The 24,080-nt window shown below is 39.7% G+C and overlaps 1 protein-coding gene across 1 annotated transcript in view; it reads right to left on the reverse strand.

Moving 5' to 3' along the window:
• The window catches only part of kcnk2b (potassium channel, subfamily K, member 2b), a 107,031-nt gene that overhangs the window by 27,328 nt on the left and 55,623 nt on the right, over positions 1 to 24,080 (reverse strand). The window contains exons 3-4 of the mRNA XM_056249144.1: positions 19,368 to 19,485; positions 8,559 to 8,719 (exon numbers count right to left, since the gene is read on the reverse strand). Of these exons, the coding sequence (XP_056105119.1) occupies positions 8,559 to 8,719; positions 19,368 to 19,485 (279 nt within the window). The remainder of the gene's footprint in view (positions 1 to 8,558; positions 8,720 to 19,367; positions 19,486 to 24,080) is intronic.

Genomic DNA, 24,080 nt, shown 5'->3' on the forward strand with positions numbered 1-24,080 from the left:
ATTTGGATATGTCTTTGTTGTATATAGTGTATACACTACTATACTGATTATTAGCCACAACATTAAACGCTGACAGGTGAAGAGAATAACCTTGATTGATTATCTTGTTACAATGGCACCTGTCAAGTAATAGGATATTGCAGCAAGTGAACAGTTTTTTGTAGAATTGAATGTGCTGGAAGCAGGAAAAATGGGCAAGCGAAAAGATCTGAGTAACTTTGAAAAAGGTCAAATGGAGGCCCCCAGCTTGCAACTTACAGGTCTTAAAGGATCTGCTGCTAATGTCTTGGTGTTAGGTGCCACTCGACACAATATTAGGCAGATGGTTTTAATGTTGTTGTTGATTAGTGTACAGTTATATTTCTCTGTCAATATCAGATCTCTTTGTTTGAATGAGAGCTGTCAGTTAATTTCTCCCCCACTAAGTTTATTTTGCACATTCATTTTCATGAAATTACTAGTTAAAACATTTGGTATCAAAATTTTTATGTGATCTATCAATCTATTCACTCGAAGCAATGCTATAATCGGAAGTATTTAAATGTATTTCCGCTGATATACCTGCGTGTCTTAATCCTTGAGACAAGATAGTTACTGACAGAATCAAATACAGACCCTGGGCCCTATTTTAACGATCTAAAACGCAAGTGTCAAAGCGCAAAGCGCAAGTAACTTTGTGGGCGGACCCCGGCGCTGTTGCTATTTTCCCGGCGGGATAAATGCCTCTTGCGCCTGGCGCAAATCTAAAAGGGGTTGTCTGAAGTAGCTTCATTATTCATAGGTGTGGTTTGGGCGTAATGTGAAATAAACCAATCAGAGCGTCATCTCACATTCCCTTTAAGAGCAGGCGTGCGTGTTCTAAAGCGGATTCCTATTATAACGGCGGATTTACCAGGCGCGCGCCAGGAGCGGTTCACAGCCGAGGAGAGCAACGTTCTCGTCAGGGCCGTAAAACACAGAGAAGTGACATTGGGGATGGAGCAACCCACCCAAATTAACTTCTGTTAAACAGGCGTATGATAATTTGGGTAAATGTGTAAGCTACATGTATGCTTTTATAATAAATTGTCTATCTATCTATCTATCTATCTATCTATCTATCTATCTATCTATCTATCTATCTATCTATCTATCTATCTATCTATCTATCGTAATAATGTATGATTTGCAAAAATGAAAACTGCTGCTTAGATGAGAGAATCAAAGTGTATGCATTGATTATGGCCAAGCATGCGCCCTTAAAACAGCATAATGAACAACGCGCCACTGACTTTAGACTAGTTTTTTTCTGGTCAGTGGCGCATTTGTTTTATAGAACAGCAAAATAGCATGAGGGAAAGTTTGCGCCGGAACACGCCTCCTCTTTGTGCTGAACCGCCCCGGGGAGCGCAAGTGTATTTCTTAGTTAACCGACGTGTGTCTGTGGAGGGAAAAGTCCGCTTTGCGCGGGTGCAAAATAGGAATGATACATGCGTCAGTGTACAAAGTCATTTGCGCCGAGTGCAAGATAGGGCCCCCTGTGGGTCTCGTGTGCCCATCGGCCTACCATAGAGAAGCAAGTGGAGCTGAGCGCGGCTGATCACAGAATAGGACCGCCTCAGCCACTCCATCTCGCTTCACAGAGCTGGTGAGCAGAACCCAGATAAAGGGCCCTATTTTAACGATCTGAAACGCAAGTGTCAAAGCGCAAAGCGCAAGTAACTTTGTGGGCGGATCCCGGCGCTGTTGCTATTTTCCCGGCGGGATAAATGCCTCTTGCGCCTGGCGCAAATCTAAAAGGGGTTGGTCTGAAGTAGCTTCATTATTCATAGGTGTGGTTTGGGCGTAATGTGAAATAAACCAATCAGAGCGTCATCTCACATTCCCTTTAAGAGCAGACGTGCGTGTTCTAAAGCGGATTCCTATTATAATGGCGGATTTGCCAGGCGCGCGACAGGAGCGGTTCACAGCCGAGGAGAGCAACGTTCTCGTCAGGGCCGTAAAGCACAGAGAAGTGACATTGGGGATGGAGAAACCCACCCAAATTAACTTCTGTTAAACAGGCGTATGATAATTTGGGTAAATGTGTAAGCTACATGTATGCTTTTATAATAAATTGTCTATCTATCTATCAATCTATCTATCTATCTATCTATCTATCTATCTATCTATCTATCTATCTATCTATCTATCTATCTATCTATCTATCTATCTATCTATCTATCTATCTATCTATCTATCTATCGTAATAATGTATGATTTGCAAAAATGAAAACTGCTGCTTAGATGAGAGAATCAAAGTGTATGCGCGTTGTGCACACACTAGCTACATTGATTATGGCCAAGCATGCGCCCTTAAAATAGCATAATGAACAACGCGCCACTGACTTTAGACTAGTTTTTTTCTGGTCAGTGGCGCAATTGTCTTATAGAACAGCAAAATAGCATGAGGGAAAGTTTGCGCCGGAACACGCCTCCTCTTTGCGCTGAACCGCCCCGGGGAGCGCAAGTGTATTTCTTAGTTAACCGACGTGTGTCTGTGGAGGGAAAAGCCCGCTTTGCGCGGGTGCAAAATAGGAATGATACATGCGTCAGTGTACTAAGTCATTTTCGCCGAGTGCAAGATAGAGCCCAAAGTGATCATACTCTAATGCTTGCCAAATGATGTAGAGAGACATTAACATCTAACAGCTACTTAAGGAAGGAGGAAAACGATGCTGAGTAAATTATATTAAATATTTGTAATGTGTTAAACCAAAAATATTAATCACATAATTAACCAGGTTTAACATTAGTTTATGTACCAGGGGCCGTATTCACAAAGAATTTTATCTTACCACTAGGAGTACTCCTAAATCGCACTAAAATATTTTAGCTAGGAGTTTTCTCTTAAAAGTTATTCACAACGCCTTTCAGACCTACTCTTAGTAAGGAAAATTGACAACTCCTAAACTAAGAGTGAGTCTTCGTTGCTATGGATGACGTCACTTCTCATGCACGAGCCTCCTCGCAATGATCACGGTGATTGGTTGTTAGATGACAGGGCCATCATGCGGAACATAACACAGACGCAACAAATCATGGATTTAGGACATCTAAATATGTCTGTGTCCTACACAAAATAATAATAGTAATGTCATCGAAATGTTTGTGCAGGCCCCAGTGAAGTGTAATTCTAACAAGGCAGAGAGAGAGAGAAGTCGTGAATTAAATTAAATTAAATCAAGGTAGCCTAATACCCCAATGAAAACCGCCACTTGCCTAATAATGAAAAAACGACACTTGCATTAACACTTGCTTGGTTAATTGACATCCTATTAGCCTAAATAGACTACTTAAGCAAGGAAATGTTACTCCTATTGAAGTAATGTAATGGTGTGTTCACACCGAACGCGAATAAAGCGTCAAATACGCGTCTATCGCTTGAACATTCGCTTGAGTTCAAATTTTTCAACTTGCGCGGAAGACATTCGCGGCAAACGCGTCGCCCAATTCGCGTCATTTGCAACGCCCGGCGCGAATGATGCGCCTATTCGCGTCTTTGCATTGACTTTGTATGTAATCTACTCGCGCAAATAATTAAATTCGCGTTCGGTGTGAACACACCATAATAGTTGAATGACGGTGGATTATGAACTCGCCAAAACGGAAAAGAAAGCCCAACTGGACGCAGGATCAGTTACTGCTGCTGGCCCAAAAACATAATAAAAGTGAAATTCGGCACTGGGATATCAAGCAAAACTAAGCGTGAGAATGGGAGAGAATTTGTTTGCAGATCAATGCAGCATTCCCGCTTGTGTCGCGGACCCCGGACGACTGCGAGAGGCGGTGGTATGCGCTACAATCCTTTGTGAATAGGTCTTAGTGAGTTAGGAGTCCTCTCGACTTCTTTTAAGCTGTCCCAGACTTAAGTGCTACTTTTAGGGCTAAAATGCTTCGTGAATTACTCTTAGTGAAAAAAATTAGGAGTCCTAAAGTTAGGAGTGACACGCCCATTATTTTTAGGAGTTGCTCCTAAATTTGCCAGTTAGGAGCTACTTTTAGCCTTAAAATTCTTTGTGAATACGGCCCCAGGTAAATATTTTGGATTAATCTGTTCAAGATGTTCAGAGATATGTTTCTCCTGCTGCTTCATGTTGTTGTTTTTCACACAATGTGTTTTTCTGTCAGGACCATTATCGTCAAATACGATTGACAATTAGCATACAGTTAGAATTGGCGGTATGGTCCTGTTCTGGGCGAGAGCAGTAATAATCCCACTTAGGGTAAACAGAACAGAACCATCATGAATGTATTGCCGATATCATTCATTCATTTTAATGTACAACATAATTAGAGGATTTTAGTCTGATTCAGGGGTAATCAGAATGCCAAATCCTGACTGACGAGAGGAGGAGCTGGGGATGGAGGAGGGAATAAGCTCCTGAGAAACGTGAAAGCTGCTGATAATACTGAAGGAGCTTATATATGTATACAGTGATAGGCGTCGTATTCCTATAGGTAGACGTGGATCAGCTGAGAGTCAGCTGATGCGAGCTTGACTAAGGTGACCTGCCAGAACTGACGCTACGCATGATTTTCATTGTCTGTCACCCAGTATCGGTATCACACTGAAGCAACATTTTTACCATTTACACATGGCCACATAAAAGAGAAATAACAACAAATCTACATTGACTGCAGCAGGATAAGTACTGCATTATGCTGTCAGGGTGGTTAGGGGGAGTCATTAAAAAGGTAATGTCATAATTTTTTTCAAATAAAGAGAAGATGAAATGGAACATTTGTGCTAAGAACACTCTAGTAATCACCTGTGATACATTTTGAAGTGTGTTTTTTTTAAACTGGTATTTTAAGAACCAAAGGCAGATTCAATTATGGGACAGGTTTTGTCACATATCTCTTTGGAACGCCTTTGATTTTGCTGTACAAACAGTCAACGAACAAGTCAACAGAGAGCAAATATATAAAATTTGAAAGTGACTTTATTAGCTGTGAAGGTCTGTGTTAGGTTAGGAGTGGACAGATGAAAGACTGGGATAGTCTGGAGTGGTGGGAATGTATGTGACATACAGCTACTCATGCACTTTATTAATCTCCTGAATGAATGGAGAAAAATAGAGACATGAGGACCATAAGTGTAGAAATGTGTACACAGGTTGAAGTGGCTATGAAATGGAAATGGGAAACTATCTCAGGCATGTACAGTATACACCAGAATTGGGTACACCCCTGTGTAATTTCACTTATTGAAAATTGCTTGTCTCTTTTTTTCCCCATTTTCCCGCCACTCATTGTTTCCAATGTTACATATTATGTTCACCTGCACCCAGTGGCCGCTCCTAACCATAAATTTGGGTAGGGCAGATTCTGGGTCTTGGCACTGTAACACAGCTGAACACATGCAGACACACTTTTGGCAGAGGTCTAGTGTCCTTGCGTTATTCAGCCTGAGCACTATAAAGTTGATTGACAGCACACGACACATGCATAGAATGCTAACTTAGAATTCCCCAAATGTTGCCTCAGAATGTTGTTTTAGAATATTACAAGTTGTAGATTAATTCCGGTGAGGAAAAGAATGTCATGTCTATTCTCAGAACAAACTAAAATCTGGTTATTTACATGAGCACGTTTAAACTAAAGGATTTATACTTGCATTAATTTGATAATCTTTTTCACAAAGGAAGAACAGACATGAAACTAGTTACTGACCTGATTCAGACTAATATACACATAGCTGAAGTGAACTGATCTGGTCTGGAGTGTGGTTTACGTAAGGTAGCATGTAAATAAGTGGGATAGTCGGAAATCTGCCCCAATGGCTCTAAATTAAAGACACTGCAGTTCCATTTTTCACCACAGATTTACATTGGAAACCTGTGGGGCGCTGTAGAGCTGGGAGGGCTCAGGCATATTATAGTATCATAATACACACGAGCTTGCGGTGGATGTAAACACTCATGAGAATGAACTAGGAAAACTCCTGAAGCGAATAGAAAGGGTCTCTTGATGAAGAGAGCTTCTAGTTCGGGGCAGCACATCTTCTTCAATGCTGTTACATCTGGACACCACCTTTTATTGATGTAGAAGCATGTCCCACCGGCATGCAATTTCTCCACCTGATTCTGAGTCGCGATCTACTCTGAACAGCTGAAAGCCTGGCCGATGTAGCATGCTGTCCAGAATGGTTTCATTCTGCCAGGTTTCCGTGAAACACAGAGCAGCAGAGTTAAAAAGTCCTTATTTGTTTGAGACAGCAGAATAAGTTTGTCCGTTTTGTTGGGTATAAAGAGGAAATTTGCCAGATGGCTACTAGGCAGCTTGGTCCCAAAGAAGTGCTGTCTGAGCTTGACTAGCACGCCAGCTCCTTTCCCACGCTTGCGCATCCTGGGGCGCTCCAGCAGCCCCGCTGCCCCTCCAATTAAAATGTGTACTGCCCAATGTTCAGCAATTCATCCCTGGTAAAAATTATTGTAGGGATATAACTAAAGACAGGACAAACTAACAAAAACAGTAAAACAGCTGTGCAGCGACACACAGAGATAGCCTTCTGCGGCGCCATCTTATTCATCATGGACTCTCTGGTCCTGGACTCTCGTCTCCTCCTATTTCATCCACCTCTGCCAACACCATACTGTTCCTCGGGTCCACATTGGGCTTCCAGGTCACCAGCTCCGCCCTGGTGTGTCGATCCTGTTGCTCTTTCTTGTCTTTGCTTGCATGTAACAATATCACCTTAGATTAATTGCACTACTTCAAAGTTGAACAATAGGGTATTTGCTTCTATGTAAAATAAAAACAAACAGTTTAGATTTATTATATTAAAATTACAGCTCCACAGTGAGAACTCAATACAATAAAAGTACCTTTTATTATTTAGATTTTTTTTTCAGCTGCTTTTTTGCAGGAAGGGCCATGTTGCTACCTTTCTCTTTAAAATACACAGAAGTTGGTCTATTGGATTTAGGCTACATGGTCAGGTCATAGTTTTCACTTTACTTGATATGGCATTGCAACGCATTCTCATCCTTTGGCGTCATATAGGTGACGCCATATGACATTTCGTCGAAATCTTACGCACATGGGATCCTTTAGCGTCAATATAACATGCACTGTTATGGGTAGGTTTAGGTCTGGGGTAGGGTACGGTTATGACGCCTTGGGTTCTGCGTCTCATATTCACGCTAAACGATGCCATGTGCGTTGGATTTAGACGAGCGTCACCTGTATGACGCCTTGGGTTCTGCGTCTCATATTGATGCTAAAGGATGCCATGTGCGTAAGATTTCAACGAAATGTACAAAGCGTCACATGTATGACGCCAAAGGATGAGAACGGGCTGGGCATTGCTATCGTGCTTGAATATTCCTCTTCTACCGAGCTTCTGGGAGTCATCTTATCAGCCAGTATTTTGATAAATCTACAGGCATTCATGATGTTATCTATAAATATAATCTCCCCAACATGTTCTGGTCTCATGTAGCCTTGAATCATCACACTCCAACCTATTGTGCTTCACTGTCAGGACCGTGATCCATCATCCTGGCCATGGTTCACGCTAAACATGCTGGAATCCATTTGAGCCGAACATATTTATCTGGGTCTCAATTGAGCACAGAATGTGCTCCCAATATTCATCAGGCTTCTTTTTGTGTTCTTTATTTCACAAGTTTAATCTTGACGATTTTTTGCTGAAGAGCAAGCAAGTTTTTTTTTTTCTTGGACACCATCCATAGAGATAATTATGCAATATCCTTCGCACTAACTGAGCTGTCAAAGAAACTCCATTGATAACCCCTTTGCAAAGTCTGAAGCACTTGCCTGTCTGTTTTTCAGAGCTAGATTGTGCAAGCACATTGTCCATGTCATCATTTCAAGAGGATGGCCACTGTGGCTCTGATCAATGGTACTATGGCTTATCCTATATCTCCTGATTATTGTATTTCAACTAAATTTCAGTTCCTCTTTGGAGCCATGGTGCAGACATGCAGATGGACACAGGCCATAAGTTCAAAGCTATCAATGTTCTGGTTTTCAAGGGTTAATCCATATATTTTCTTACCATGTTCATGAAAGTAAAGTACTCACTTATTTCAGTAATCACAGGTGTGTTCACTATTGTTGCATTGAATTTCTATTTTGAAGCCTATATTTTCAATCTAGTATTTGTTTTTAGTTGTTTATAAGAGGACATTTCTGTCAGTATTTGTCAACTTAGAAATAATGTAATTATTGAGAGGTGATCAAATTTATAATCATTTGACATTTTAGTGATATTACACTGGGGTGTACTCACTTGTATACTGTAAATCAGAGGTCTTCAACCCTGCTTTTGGAGTCCCAAATGTCCTGCAGAGTTTAACTCCAACCCTAATCAAGCACACCTGAACCAGATAATCAAGGTTTTCAGGATCGCTTGAAAATTACAGACAGGTTAGAAATAAATCTTGCAGGACATTAGGTCTCCAGGAACAGGGTTGAAGATATCTGTAAATTATATAAATGTGAAATGGTTTTGTACAGACGAAACAAATATTTATTATCAGTGTAAATATAAAAAAACTGCTTTAACTCACATCAATCATACCCTCTACTTTAGCGATTGCCTTTCCGAAGATTGTTCCAAGCTGGTCTCCCACTCCTGCCAGCAAGAATCCGAACAGAGGAATTCCCAACAGGGCGTAGATAATACAGAAGATACGTCCACCCTCTGTGTGAGGTGAGATATTCCCAAATCCTGGAGTCAATAAAAGTAAAGTTTAAAAAAAAGTATTTGATACTCAAAAAGTATGATACATTTTTTTTCATCGTAAAAAAAATATTAATTAAAAAATATATATATATAATTTCCCAAATTTGAACCTCTTAAATCTTTGGTTGTATTTAGTTTAAAACACAAGCTGTTTACCAGCAACAACATGCCACTGAGAATCTTTTTCCCCAATTCTGAGGGTGCCGTCTTACCACAAGGGACAAGCTTAAATTTTTCATCTCACAATAAAAACACACTACAAATGTAAATTAATTACTGCATTGGTTCTTTTTTGTCGCACCCCCTACATTTAATTTTTTTTTTTTGCAAGGATAAACACCTGCAATAGTTTCACTTTGTAATGTCATTATTTCATGTAACAGTAAGAGAGAATAATAATACAGAACTTAACTTTTAATTTAAATAGACAAAAACATTTAAATATTTCAGTGATCCTTTGGATGAACAATATATAAAAGCGCAAATATATAACTGCTTTTGACAGTGCCTCACGTCACAAGCTCAGCTTCTTGTTCGTCTTTTCACCGGAACACGCACTGCAGTGTTGCATTAGCAGATTGTGATTCGGTCCGCTGAAGAGGTGCTTTTCTATGGTGAGCAACTTCTATGTTGGGCTTGTTCCAATGGTGACAATTCAACGGTATGAAGAAGAACGATTCAGTGTAATTGCCTTTCGATGCCGCTTTATTAAGGCAGAGTGCTAACCGCTATTCCCGTACTTGAACGCCGTTGCAATGGCTGTTTTTTTTATGCACCCCCTACAGTATCCTCGAACCCCCCACTTTGAGAACCACTGAATTACTGTGTTCACAAACCATGCTTTTATTAATTATTTACCTATGGACTCCAAAGAATCTTCATGCACTGCTTTTACTGAACTTTGGCAAAAAAATCCAAGGAATAATTTGCAAAAGAGTTGTCAAAAAGTACCGACTTCGGTACCAGTCAGTACTGAATTTTAAAGGGAACTTGGCAACTTTTTCAACATAAAACTGTTTAGAAATCATTTGGATGGTTAGATAACCTGCTCTGGTGAAAATGGTGACTTTCCCCGCTCCTGCCAGCGTTCCCAGGCGGAAAACCAACCTTGCAACATGGAGACTAACGTCCCGGTAAGTTGGAAATAGGAAGTCTCGTGAGAAGAGAGAATGAGCGAGAAACACGATCTGCTTTATGGCAATTCGACATAATTCTATGATACCGTGTATGATGTATTACTCACCTCGATAGACATAGCTCTAAACGATAAAGTTGTCCGGCTTCGATAATAACAAATGCACATGAGCAGCGGTAGAACGTATTTTTTTACGACAGTTTTGTGAAATATACGCCCCACAGCTGTAGGGGGAGCTCGATGAGAAAACATGCGACAACAAAAGTGAAAATCAGCGAAGAAATGGCATAGAGTTGCCAAGTTCCCCTTTAAAATATGTGAGTCTTTGAGCGCTGTTGAGCGGAATCGTAAACACCACAGATTGCCTATTGTACTCACACGCTCATCGGAAATGTCTGTGATTGGCTACAATGATCAGCTCTTTAAAAACATGTTGTAAATATACATCAAACACGCTCTTCACTGAGCGCTTACACAGATACAGATGGCAGCGTTTGAAAACAGGCGTCTATCAGCAGAGCGGTCCGCTAATAGACGCCTGCTTGTGCTTTCAAACACTCCCGCTCCCGTTTTTTAAAACACTTCCAAACACTTCCATGTGCTCTCAAACACTCCCGTGCGTTGATCATTGTAGCCAATCACAGACAAATCCGATGAGCGCGTGAGTACAATAGACAATCAGACGTGTTTACGATTTCGCTCAAAGTCGGTACCGACTGTACCGAAGTTGGTACTTTTTGACAACTCATATTTGCAAACATTGTTATTATTATTATTCCATTTCTCTTGAGGTGAAGTTGTTCAGCATGAGAAAGCCTATAAAGTGATATGAATTATGCATGTCTGCGTCAAACAATGTATACATAACATGACGAAAACTGTTTAAAGCTGATTGCGTGATGGAGGCACAATATTTTGTATTTCTTTTTTGGACCAAACTCATTTTGTTCAAGTTACAGCTATTTTAATAAAATTGTTGAACCCTTACATCATTTATTTGAACTCTTAAAGCCATAGAAGATTATCATAAAACATGCATAGTAGAGAATGTATAGCCTATAAATCTGGTCACCAAAGGCACCTTAAGAAGAGAGAGAGATGCAGCGATGACTAAAGGGGCCCCAAACACTTATACTTTTAGAAAAGACTCATCCGAATTGGTGAGTGCAATTTACACGTGCCAATCCCCGGACTTACGGGAAGAAAAGGAGATGGTGTGCATCCACTCATTCAGATTTGTTCTTTGGAGCTAAGCGGTTGCTCAAGCAATCACTCAATCCATTAACCTCTGCAAAAGGATAAATCAGTGGTCACATATCAGTGGTCTCTATCCTTTCCATTTGCACAGCTAACTGTAGAGAGTTCCCCTAGGTTTTCAAGAGCACGATTGCGTACAGAATGGCCTTAAAACTGTTTTTTTTTTACTCTCTTAGAAGAAAACAAACACAACCCTTGATACAGTGGTTAAATTAACATGAAATAAAGCTTAAACTTCTGACATTTCCAAACAGCACAGCAGTAATGACTTTATGAACTTTGTAGCATCTGGACTGAATCACGATGACCGATTCAGTTCTAAGCTTCAGAAAGCTTTTAACCTTTTGTACTTCTTAATGTAAATCATAGGCCTTGCACCGATGAGTCTGGATCGAATTGCCCCCATTGTCACTTTAGTTGCCTGGCAAATGCTAAACAGAAAACACCTAAAAAGCTCCACATAGACATAGACATTCTTTCATTTAACTCATAATTAATCATCCCAGAATGTATGAAAGTGACATTGTATGGGGATGGGAGAAACCCACCCAAATAAGCTTCGGTTAAACAGGCTTATAACAATTTGGGTAAAAATTAACGACGTGCGTCTGTGGAGGGAAAGGTCCACTGTGCTTCGGGTGCAAAATAGGAATGATACATGCGTCGGTGTACAAAGTCATTTGCTCTGGGTGCAAGATAGTGCCCTAAGTGCTTATATTCAAGTGTAAGAATGTATCTCTACTTTGATATCTTACATCCATATCTTCCTTGGTATTGAATAATTCAGCTCATTACGCCTTAATTAACAATGTATAGTATGTTACGATAAAATGTATTATAATATTTTTACCATCCTTTGGAGTAAAAATTATCAATTCTGACACCATCATAAAACATGCAAATTAGGCTGTCAGAAGGAGACATAGAAAACTCTCTCCCGCTAAAAGTTCCTAACTACTATTGGTCATTTCACCCAAAATAAGTGTGGACTGATTTATTCTTAAAGGACGTTGACAATAGCTCATCTTCGCTCATTCTTTCTTTCCTGCTCATTTTTCCCTGTCCGCTTATTTTTCCTTTCCTTTGGATGAGACAACATCTTCCAGATTTTCGGGCAAAACTGACTCTCGAGTTTACCTCGTTCAAATAATATTTTATTTGAACGACGTGCCCTCGTTAGGCAGGAAATGAGCAGGAAAGAAAGAATGAGCGAAGATGAGCTATTGTCAACGTCCTCTAAGAATAAATCAGTCCACACTTATTTTGGGTGAAATGACCAATAGTAGTTAGGAATATTATTCCCCCTAACGACGTGCCCTCCGGAAGAACCCAAAGAACGTTTCATGCATACGAACCACGCACCGAGGATCTACACACACACATGCAAGTATTATTTCTATCGATATTTAGATGCGTTTAAGATTGTTTGCACCTGCTTTAAGGTGATTTGATTCTTTGCAGGCTCTCAAGGGTTTTCTTTCTTTACTCTTCGTTATTCTGTATATATGTATTCTTTGTTTAAAGCTGCAGTCCGCAGTTTTTCCTCTTTGTCGCCATCTCTGTTCGAAATCTGCAATTGCAGTTATTCGCGGAATTATCAACTTTACGTGAGTTGTACTTCGACACCCTCGACACGGCACAGCGCGGATGAATCCAATGTTTGAGGAGAATGTGCAGCTGTCAGTCGCCGCACCGGTGTGGATACTGGCGTTCAGAATCACAGATTATTCTTTTTGGAAGTATGACCAACATCTTAATTAATGAAATAATGTCAACATAATGAAAATGTAATCTGAACAAGTAAGTAACATCCACTTTTGTTCTGGTTCTGACCAACTAAGGGGGAAAATCATTGCAGTAAATCGCACTGATTAACTCTAACAATCGCTTATCATATCACGTAAAACCGTGCAAATTATACTTTGTTCTCAAATTGTTAATCTTCAACATCAGTATTGCGTGACTACATTTAATGCCCTTCTGATATTTATCCTTGTTTTCGCATGGGCTGGTTGCAGTCTCTTTTTTTCTGTAGCCACTCTTCGGCCAAGACTTCGGTCTTTTGCATTTTACAACGGGTGAATCTCCAGCTGTCACTGCGATTGTTGTTTGAACCTTTCTGGATCCGCCATCAAATTGATAAGTTTAATTATATCAAGCGCTGTGAGAAAAGGCTATAAATCTCCACCTCCAACATCCTCACATGCAATAGGCTATAGCCTACCAGCCGAGACACCTTCTTTATGTGTACAGATGTGACGTAATGACGCAAAGACATGCTCGAATTTCCCGCGGAAATCCACCAGTACCACTGGAATTAAAAACATCATTACAAGCTTACCGTGTTGAATCGAGCTAAGGCAAGCAGATGGTTTTGAACACTGGCTAGTTATGTATTTGCTAACCCAAAAAAGCTACGGACTGCAGCTTTAAGTGTAGTCATGTTTTATTTATTAAAAACCATTATACGCTTGATTGTCGCTGTTGATGCTCACTGATCATATTAGTCACTTAAATGTTTTGATCTTTAGCTACAAAGCAAAATCCCCAGTGTTAAATCAACACTGCTCAGAGTACATATGGCCCCACTCTACAGAGTGTTAAAGTAACACTGAAGCAGTGTTAAAGTTAATGAGATAATTAAGTGATGATTGAGTATTAGTGATGAACACCTGCTGTTAACAAGCAGAATCACCGAAGGGAAGAAAAACACAAGAACTACAACTGACTTCCAGTCACAGCCTTAGATTAAATCAAATGACGATAGAAAGAAGACATTAAATCTCTGAAGATCTCAGCAGAGGAGGATTAAACAACTCCACAAACAGCATTACCAGCTTCACTTATACTAACCAGACTGACTTTATTTCTGTCAGACGTCTATGAACGGAGGTTTAGATGTCGATGTTTTAAAATGTTTGGTCACCATTATTGTGATCACACTAATGGTGTCACTCGGACAATTTTAACGGTGTCTTTCATAACTTTTGGGCCGGCCAGTTTCGATCCCTTAAGAAGCCTGTGGAGGAGTGATCCAGCTCTCAGATTTAATAAAAAATATCTTAATTCGTGTTACGAAGATGAACGAAAGTCTTATGGGGTTGAAACAACATGAGGGTGAGTAATTACTGTCAGAATTTTCATTTTTGGGTGAACTAATCCTTTAATGCCCAGAGCTCTGGCACCTCCATGTTGGGATGTGGAAGGCCAGCAGTGATAGACGCTATCGCTCTGGCTAGAGCCCCCTTATGAGGTGGCGTATGATTTGAAGTGGAGTGGAAACAGTCCTCTCTTACCCTGATGGTAAACTTGTGTCTTCCTCTAGGCAGATATCCACTCTGCCTCCTGTCACTGTGTTGTAGAGCTCCTTCCCTTTCATGTAGGACCTACCACAGAGACTTTGCATGTTTAGTACTTCCCGGTTGGTAAGTCTATCTGAGTCTTGGTAAGTCTAGGTAAGTCTCTCCACATGTTAACCTCCATTCAGGCAGGATGTGGCCTCCGTGGTGTTCTTATTTCTGCTCAGAGAAAGGTACACTTCCCTAGCGCTAACTTCTGGTCTGCGCAGCTGTATGTTTTCCAAAAAAAAAGAGAAAAGGTAAAAAAACAGCTGAAGTGACCTATTTCCATTGTAAGTTCTGTCCTTTCTGTCCCCGTGTGGCACGAAGGACTTCATGGCTTACATGGGGCATTGGGAAGGTTACTGTCACGGATCCCATCAGCAATGACACATCCCAACCAAACTCAACTACGTGCACCTGGTCTCGCTCATCATCTCCGGAGTTCTGATCAGTTCCACCTGCATGTCATCATCACTCACCTCTATCGCTCACTGCTTAAAAAGCCCTGTCACTTTCCACTCAGCGTCCAGTCTCGTCTATACGATACCCACGACCCTCTGGTTCCAAACCATCTTTGTCTGGTTCTAGAAAGACTCCTTTTGCAAAGTATTGTCAGTCTCATGCTAACAACCTATCTGTGTCTCCTGAACAGCTTCAACGTGGAGATCGCCCTTGAATCACCCAGCTTCATTCACCAGTGCTTCCTTTGATCTAGAAACTTCGCGAATCATCTGGTGATTGATCTGTACCCAGGACTGTTCCATAGACTGTGACAGTTACGATGTAACTGCGTACGGGCTTGCTGCCCGGTACGCAGTAGCTTGCCGACATCTGCACTGCCAAAACCTCATAACACGGTTAGCTTGTTGTGCTGTTTTCGATAGGAACCCTAGTGTCAGTACATTGACACAACGTTGAAGTGACTGCCATAACACTGAACTACCCAAAACAAGCCTTTTGTTTTAGTTCTTGGAAAGTGGATTCTGTTTCTCCCTTTGGAGTGGACTTTGAGGTTTGTAACTGCAACATTACACACTAACTAAAGTTGAAAAGGTGAAAAAGCATAATAGGACCCTTTAAATTCAGGTAAGGAGGCGAATGTTAAACCTTAAATTAAAAAAATAAATGGTAAAATATGAATTAACAATAAAACAAAAGGATATAACAATAAAACAGCAGCATATAAGTATAATAAAACAGTAATGTAAAATGTCCCAGACTCTCTGCTCCGCCCTGCTTCATACCACAGTAACGTAAATAAAACTTTAATACATTAGTTCATCTATGAACACAAGTTTAGTCAGATTGCCTTCCATCGGCTGTGGAGGTGAAAACGACACCTCCCGTGATTCCACGCTCAGTCACGGCATCATCAAGCCATGCCTTTGGTACTGTTTTGAATAGCGACCTCTAGCAGCGAAACTTATACCTTTAAGTTGGTGCAATTATGCGCAGCAGACTGAACAACACTTGAATCTACTGTATGTGTGTCACATCAAGGTGGCTTTCTGCTGCTTGAAAACAGACACTTTTGAAGGTAGATTGCAAGCCATTCATATGCTGCTCTGATTGCACTCACTCTGCACAATTACTGTGTACGCTCACTCTTGCTCATATCCAAGGTAATTCATCACCTTTGTCATCCTCTTCATGTGTTTTATTGAACTAATGACATCGTCATTGGCTAAAACACATGCGCATATTACTTTACTTACTGATCAAGTGTGGACTCGAGTTCAAGTTGCTTTCACATTCACGCGAATCACGGCACAGTTCCATTGCAACTGATCTCCTACAGGCAGGGACGGACTGGGGCTAAAAAACAGCCCTGGACTTTCTCCCAAATAGGCCCATCATCCAGCCATTCGCCCCTAGCCACTAGGATGTCCTGATACTATGCCACAATACTGTAACCTATATCAGACAAGGTATTCACAGCAAGTAATATCTCAAAAACAATGATGACAATTGGGGTTTTGTTTATTAATGAAGCCTCAGTCTTCAAATAAAAACAAAAAAAATGTACAATGCCATTACATCTGCATTGAAAATAAAATGCAAATAATGAAATGTCACTGGCTAAAGAAACCCTAATTACACAAACTTGTAATTATAAAACATATAGTTACTATATACCAGGGGTCTCCAACCTTTTTGTGTGCGAGGGCTACCTCAAGGGATAAAATAATCTAGAAGGGCTATACTCAAATATATTTATTATACATATAACATGGTGGTGTTTTTTTACCTTACCTTTACTTTTAACTTTAACTTTTTTACTTTTTACCATCATATGCGAAATAATAAAATATCTTGATATTCTGGTTCAACAATTCCTGAAAAATTTGTAATATATATATATATATATACACTCACCGGCCACTTTATTAGGTACACCTGTCCAACTGCTCGTTAACACTTAATTTCTAAGCAGCCAATCACATGGCGGCAACTACATGCATTTAGGCATGTAGACATGGTCAAGACAATCTCCTGCAGTTCAAACCGAGCATCAGTATGGGGAAGAAAGGTGATTTGAGTGACTTTGAACGTGGCATGATTGTTGGTGCCAGAAGGGCTGGTCTGAGTATTTCAGAAACTGCTAATCTACTGGGATTTTCACGCACAACCATCTCTAGGGTTTACAGAGAATGGTCCGAAAAAGAAAAAACATCCAGTGAGCGGCAGTTCTGTGGGCGGAAATGCCTTGTTGATGCCAGAGGTCAGAGGAGAATGGCCAGACTGGTTCGAGCTGATAGAAGGGCAACAGTGACTGAAATAACCACTCGTTACAACCGAGGTATGCAGCAAAGCATTTGTGAAGCCACAACACGCACAACCTTGAGGCGGATGGGCTACAACAGCAGAAGACTCCACCGGGTACCACTCATCTCCACTACAAATAGGAAAAAGAGGCTACAATTTGCAAGAGCTCACCAAAATTGAACAGTTGAAGACTGGAAAAATGTTGCCTGGTCTGATGAGTCTCGATTTCTGTTGAGACATTCAGATGTTAGAGTCAGAATTTGGCGTAAACAGAATGAGAACATGGAACCATCATGCCTTGTTACCACTGTGCAGGCTGGTGGTGGTGGTGTAATGGTGTGGGGGATGTTTTCCTGGCACACTTTAGGCCCCTTAGTGCCAATTGGGCATCGTTTAAATGCCACGGCCTACCTGAGGATTGTTTCTGACCATGTCCATCCCTTTATGGCCACCATGTACCCATCCTCTGATGGCTACTTCCACCATGTCACAAAGCTCTAATCATTTCAAATTGGTTTCTTGAACATGACAATGAGTTCACTGTACTAAAATGGCCTCCACAGTCACCAGATCTCAACCCAATAGAGCATCTGTGGGATGTGGTGGAACGGGAGATTCGCATCATGGATGTGCAGCCGACAAATCTGCGGCAACTGTGTGATGCCATCATGTCAATATGGACCAAACTCCCTGAGGAATGCTTCCAGCACCTTGTTGAATCTATGCCACGAAGAATTGAGGCAGTTCTGAAGGCAAAAGGGGGTCCAACCCGTTACTAGCATGGGGTACCTAATAAAGTGGCCGGTGAGTGTATATATATATATTATTCTCTAAAAACCTATTGTAGCATAAACATTTAGTATAAATATGTAATGCAAAATAAATAAATAAACTGCCATAACTTCTAAACAAAAACATTACTGCATTACATTTAATAGCCTACATTTATAGGCCTACATGACTATTAATATAACAGCATTTTTAATATGAATACAGGCACATTTCTGCCAAAAAAGTTTGTTTTACTAAGTTACAGTTAATTCATAAGTTGTGGAGTGAAATGTCTTCTAACTGGTTTGTTCTTGGAACAATGTTTCGCCTGTTTTTTTTGCGTCAAGATGTTGAGAATATCAGCGCTGTTTAATCTGGCTTTTAACTAGCTTAAATCACAGCCATCTGTGGGTTTATAATAGAGATAGAGAATTCTGCGCTGAATTGAAATGCTTCTCAGTGGATCGCGCAACTCTGTGTAATAATGTTCGTGTGATCGAGATCAGTCCGCACAGCTGCTTCGGCCGCGATCGCAGTTTTTTTGGGCCGGGCTGATAATGCTCCGCGCTGGCATCCAACTTAAAGGTGCATTGCTGCCACCTACAGTACTGGAGTGTGAAACAGATTAGTGGGGGGGAAAAACAGGTGATGACTGCGTGTGTGGCGGGTGGTGGGCCGGCCCGCCGGCCGTCCTGGAGTACCGGCCGTTCTGTGATACTCCAGATCACAAAGATGGCCAGTCCGCCCCTGCCTACAGGTAGTCTCGGGTTCAGTGCCGCACTCCCAGGTCCGCATGACAGCTTTCCCATTACCAGTTCCCTTTCAGTCGGTCAAGTTCAACGTTACAGGCTTCTCATTGTACCCAAGAAAGGCGGTGGGTTACGGACAATGATGCAACAAACAGCTGATGCAATTATCGCATGGTCGCTCGTTTTAATACACTCGAAGTAGATTGGTCTCTCAAGGCGATCACAATTACGTCGGCACGTCGACAACTAGTATCGTGTTAATGTCTGATTTAATTAGAATCATCAAGTCTTTTGTGAGAGAGTTGCTGTCTATGTAGAGTCTTCTAAATCAGACATTTATCAGCAGTTCCAGATTGATATTAAATAAGTATTAATTAAAATTAGTAGCTACAAATAGTAATATTACAACAAACAAACACACAAGTAGCAGGGATTGTACAGATCTTTGTGAATTTGATGAATTCCAATTCTGAGGATAGTTCTGCAGGAGCCTGCTATTGAGATTCAATAATGGTTAAGATGCTGCTAGTAGACAGTGTGATGGCTCACTAGTTTAAGAACAGTAATATAGTGTTTGCTAATGTGCTTGCATGCGAGTTTGTGTACTTTAGTACCTATAGTTGTAATAACTGTTCCAGCGAAGAAGAAGGAGTTGCTGAGGTCCCATAAACTGCTCTGATTGGACGAGTTTCCTGAAGGGTTCACTCCTACTCGTAATGCTGACACCACTTGCTGTTATAAGAGAAAAAAAAATGTTTGTATAATTACACATATTTCAAAAATATTTATAATTGCATGCACATTTCAAGTTAACACTGTTTCTGCCTCTGCGTATGAGAATATTTAATCCACCAAATCAATGACAAAAATAATAACCCAAGCAGATTTCTTAAACACTCCTTTATCTGTAATTGTTTGGGCAAACACACTCAAAAAAATGATATGTTGGCTTTACTTAACTTTTTTATGTAAACAGGTTCCACCGGTTCCACATAACTATGTTTAGTTAAACAAACATAATATGTTCATGTAACATCAACATCATGGAATTTGGTCATTTTAAGCGACCCAATTAAACTCTGAGCTAATGAGTTAATTAAGTGAATAACTGAGTGATGATTGAGCATTATTGAAGACACCTGATGTTAACAAGCAGAATCTCTGAAGGAGAAAACCGGAATGTTTAAGTCACCATTATGGAGATAAGTGTGTGTTTTAGTTGGGCTCTTGACCATTAACTTATTAACTTTAGATTTTGTTTGGTTGCTGTACATGGGTTATAACAGCCGGATGAACAATAAACAAAGGTCATCTTATGGTGTTGGTTGTGTTTTAACATAATCGTTATTTCACAATCATTTGACCTGAGTCACTGAACTTATATTAATCCGAATTTCTGAGATAAGTTTACCTTACGAATAATAGCAGCACTGTCATTGTAGAGCATACTATTTTTAGACTTTTCAATGAAATTTAAATGATCAAATCAATAAATAATAAATAAACTTCCTAAAAAATATTTTGAGTAGGCACACACAGACATCAAGAATCAGCCTGTGAATCTCAACAATGGTGACAATTATAAAGCATGTTGCAGTGCATTCTGGGTGCCACCAATCAAAACTCATTCATGGCTCCCATCATGCATTGCTGCATGAATAAATAATGAGCTTATGATCTGTTTGTCACCATTGCTGAGATTCATATGCTGATTCTTTATGTCTGTGTGTGCCTACTCAGGATATTTTTTAAGAAGTTTATTTTTTATTTCTTGATTTGATCATTTGAATTTCATTGAAAAGCCTAAAAATAGTATGCTCTACAATGACAGTAAGGTAAACTTAACTCAGAAATTGGGTTCAATATAAGTTCAGTGATTGAGGTCAAATGATTGTGAAATAATGATTATGTTAAATCACAACCAACACCATCAGATCTCCTCAGTTCATTGTTCATCTGGCTGTTACAACTCATGTACAGCAACCAAACAAAATCTAAAGTTAATAAGTTAATGGTCAAGAGCCCAACTAAAACAAATACTTATCTCCATAATGGTGACTTAAACATTCCGGTTTTCTCCTTCAGAAATTCTGCTTGTTAATATCAGGTGTCTTCAATAATACTCAATCATCACTCAATTATTCACTGAATTAACTCATTAGCTCAGAGTTTAATTGGGTCGCTTAAAATGACCAAATTCCATGATGTTGAAGTTACATGAACATATTATGTTTGTTTAACTAAACATAGTTATGTGGAACCGGTGGAACCTGTTTACATAAAAAAGTTAAGTAAAGCCAACATATCATTTTTTTGAGTGCACATAGTCCCACCATAAAGTCCCACCATTGGCTGAGCAGGAAGTTCATATGTTGAGCTGCAGTATTTCAACACTAAACAAATAATTTGGCAAAGTAGAATAGAAACAATATATTCCTATGTAGCTATTCACACCGAGGTGAATAGCTAAAACCAGGAGTCTTTTTTTCTTTGGTGGATGAGTCTTATTTTTTCTTCATTCTGTGATAAAAATGCTGCATCAAATAAGATTTAGTGCATGTCTGGAGCTGACACATATCCACACATTTGAAGCACAAGCCCAAAATTATTCTAAATAAAATGGCTGCAGCTCGACATCTATAGCCTATGACCCAATACAAGTTGATTGCAAAATATATGCTTATATTCTGAGGATATGCTCCCTTTTGTTATGTGAGACAATGCAATTTACCCCATCAATATTCTTTTGTCTCTATTCCAAACATATTTACATACAGAAGTGGCCAAAAGTGATGTCCGTAGTGTCACGAGCTGTTGCAGGAAGGCAGACGAAGTATAATTCCAACACAAAGTTTAATGACCATAATACAAAGAATAAACAGACAAGCAAGGCAACACACTATAAATGTAACGTAGATCGAACAGAGAATGAATGTGAGGGATCAACTTATATAGCAAACACAAATGAGGATAATTAATAGAACACAGTTGAAAACAAGAACACAAAACCTTTTTTGAACAAAGGAACCGAAACCGAACACAAAACCGAAAACTGAACAAAGGAACACATGATGAGAAGGAAAACAAACTAAAAGTCCATGATAATGAAACTAACAGAACATATGGTGACATGGATGTGATATTTGCACAATATTTGGGGAGAACTCTTTTTGAAGCCAAAAAAAGCTAAACAAGCTCCTTTTTTAGCTTCATAGGGTAGTAAAAATTAAAACAACAAAATATAACCAAGAAATTTTATTATTTTGGGTCTGTACAGTTGCCTTTGAACATTAAAATATGATTTTATTGTTTAATGTTATTTTTTTGTATTATTTTTCTGTATTCATTTTCATAATAATTTTCATAATGTATTTTGTGAGGTCAGAGAATGTTTTACATGTGTGCTGATGAGAGATCTGGGATGAGTAATATTTTGCTTAGAGGTGTGTGTGCAATACCACGTTCACTGAGAGAGATGTTCCACTGATGATGATAGGCCTACTTCAAATGTGTACTGTTGGTATGTTCTTTACAAGGAAATGAATGTGTCAACTGATGCAAATGTATACAGAGAATAGTTTCTTAATGAGGATAGTGGATTGTACCATGTGTAAAGGTATACGTTCCATTTTTAAAGCTCAAACAACATGTTTTTCTACCCTACAAGAAAGTTGAAAGTCGCTCAGTTGTGTATTTAAGCCCAATCCTACTGTACCACCTCAGATAAACATAAAGGCATGACGGGATGAGAGGAAGGAGAAATAAAGACATGAGAGGGTGAGGGAGGAGAAACCCAGAGAAACCATTTACAACTGGCATGATGGGGTGGAGGATAGAGAAATGGGGAACAGAGAAATCTGGAATGAAGACCTCCTCGCCTATAGCCTTATTCTTATATGCCTGTTTCTCTCTGTCTGACACATGATACATAATAAATAGAAATCTCTTGGCAAAAGTAACTGGTGTAGCTTCTGTGATTCAACAATAATGGGGAAAGCATGATTTTCAAATACGTAATAGTAATTTTGTGTATCTCAAAACACATCAGTGTGTTGAAATTTTGCATGCATATTCATGACCCTAAATGAGAAAAAGTCACAACATTTCAAGAAAAAAAAAAACAGGTTAACTGTATTTCCGACAACTGATCCAAATTTCAAATCAAATTGACCCGCAACAGTACATAAGTGTTAAAACGCTTTTTTTTTTTTGCATTTAAATCTTTTTAAATAAATCCTGCGTGCCAAACAGAACTTTGTTATTCCACCTCCACAAAGAGATGTGTGCCATTCATTATGTCATCTTGTTTTTCTAAATGTGAAGTAAGGTGAATTTTCCTTGCTTCACCCCAGGCAGAAAGTCAACTGTGAAACAGACTATATGCATTTATGGAGAAACTACTACATTTTTGTATAAATCTATGTTCATTTTGACCATGAACAATGCTCTATGACTTTAATTCTGTATAAGCAGCACAGCAAAAATAGACTTGTTGCAGAAATGATCGCTGTACTGCTGCATCTGCACTGATCCTGCATTGCATTACCGGACCGCATCCGTGTGCAGTGTGAATGCTCTAACCTGTTAACATGGGCACTGAAAAAAATGCATACCACATATATGCACAGCAAACTGATCATGTGTGAAACGGGCTTAAGCCATTAGGTACAGTGCTGGAGGGGCTGAAGCAGCGGAGGTTTTTGACATGTGATGCATCTCCTCAGGGGCAAAGAGCCTCAGGCATGCTGCATACAGTAGCAATCAGCAGCACACTTAAGAAAGGACAGAAGCTTCTGAGAAATGTGTGTCTGTGTGTGACTAGAGCACAGATCTGGGAGCTTTCTTAGACTCAACAGAGGGAGTGAAGGCTTAAAGCCAGGCGTTAGATGGAAGGGACATCTAACTAAGGACATGAATAACTTAGTTTATTTGACCACTTTCTCCTCTTTCTTGCACCGTGATGTAAAACATATATATGTAGGCTATATACAGTGGGTATACAAATCTACACACTCATTTTAAAAGTCCAGCTTTTTGAGATGTAAAAAATAAATCTATGTAAAAACATGCAATATCTTTTTTCACCTTTAATGTAATACTGAAACCAGCCGAATTTATGTAACACAAAAACAAACCTGGTTGCATAAGTGTGCAAACTCTTTTGTAGTGGGGCATGGTGCTCTGTTTGGAATAAACCAATCACATTTTAACTCTTACTGAAAAATAATGACAATCATTCGGTTATCATAATGCTAATTAACCCTGAATAAAAATATGTGGTTTCTGTAGGATTTTCTTAGCATCTTCTTGGTCGCATTTTATTGCTA

Source organism: Rhinichthys klamathensis, unplaced genomic scaffold (assembly GCF_029890125.1).
Source record: "Rhinichthys klamathensis goyatoka isolate OS25496 unplaced genomic scaffold, OSU_Roscu_1.1 h1tg000001l_1, whole genome shotgun sequence".
NCBI lineage: Eukaryota > Metazoa > Chordata > Actinopteri > Cypriniformes > Leuciscidae > Rhinichthys > Rhinichthys klamathensis.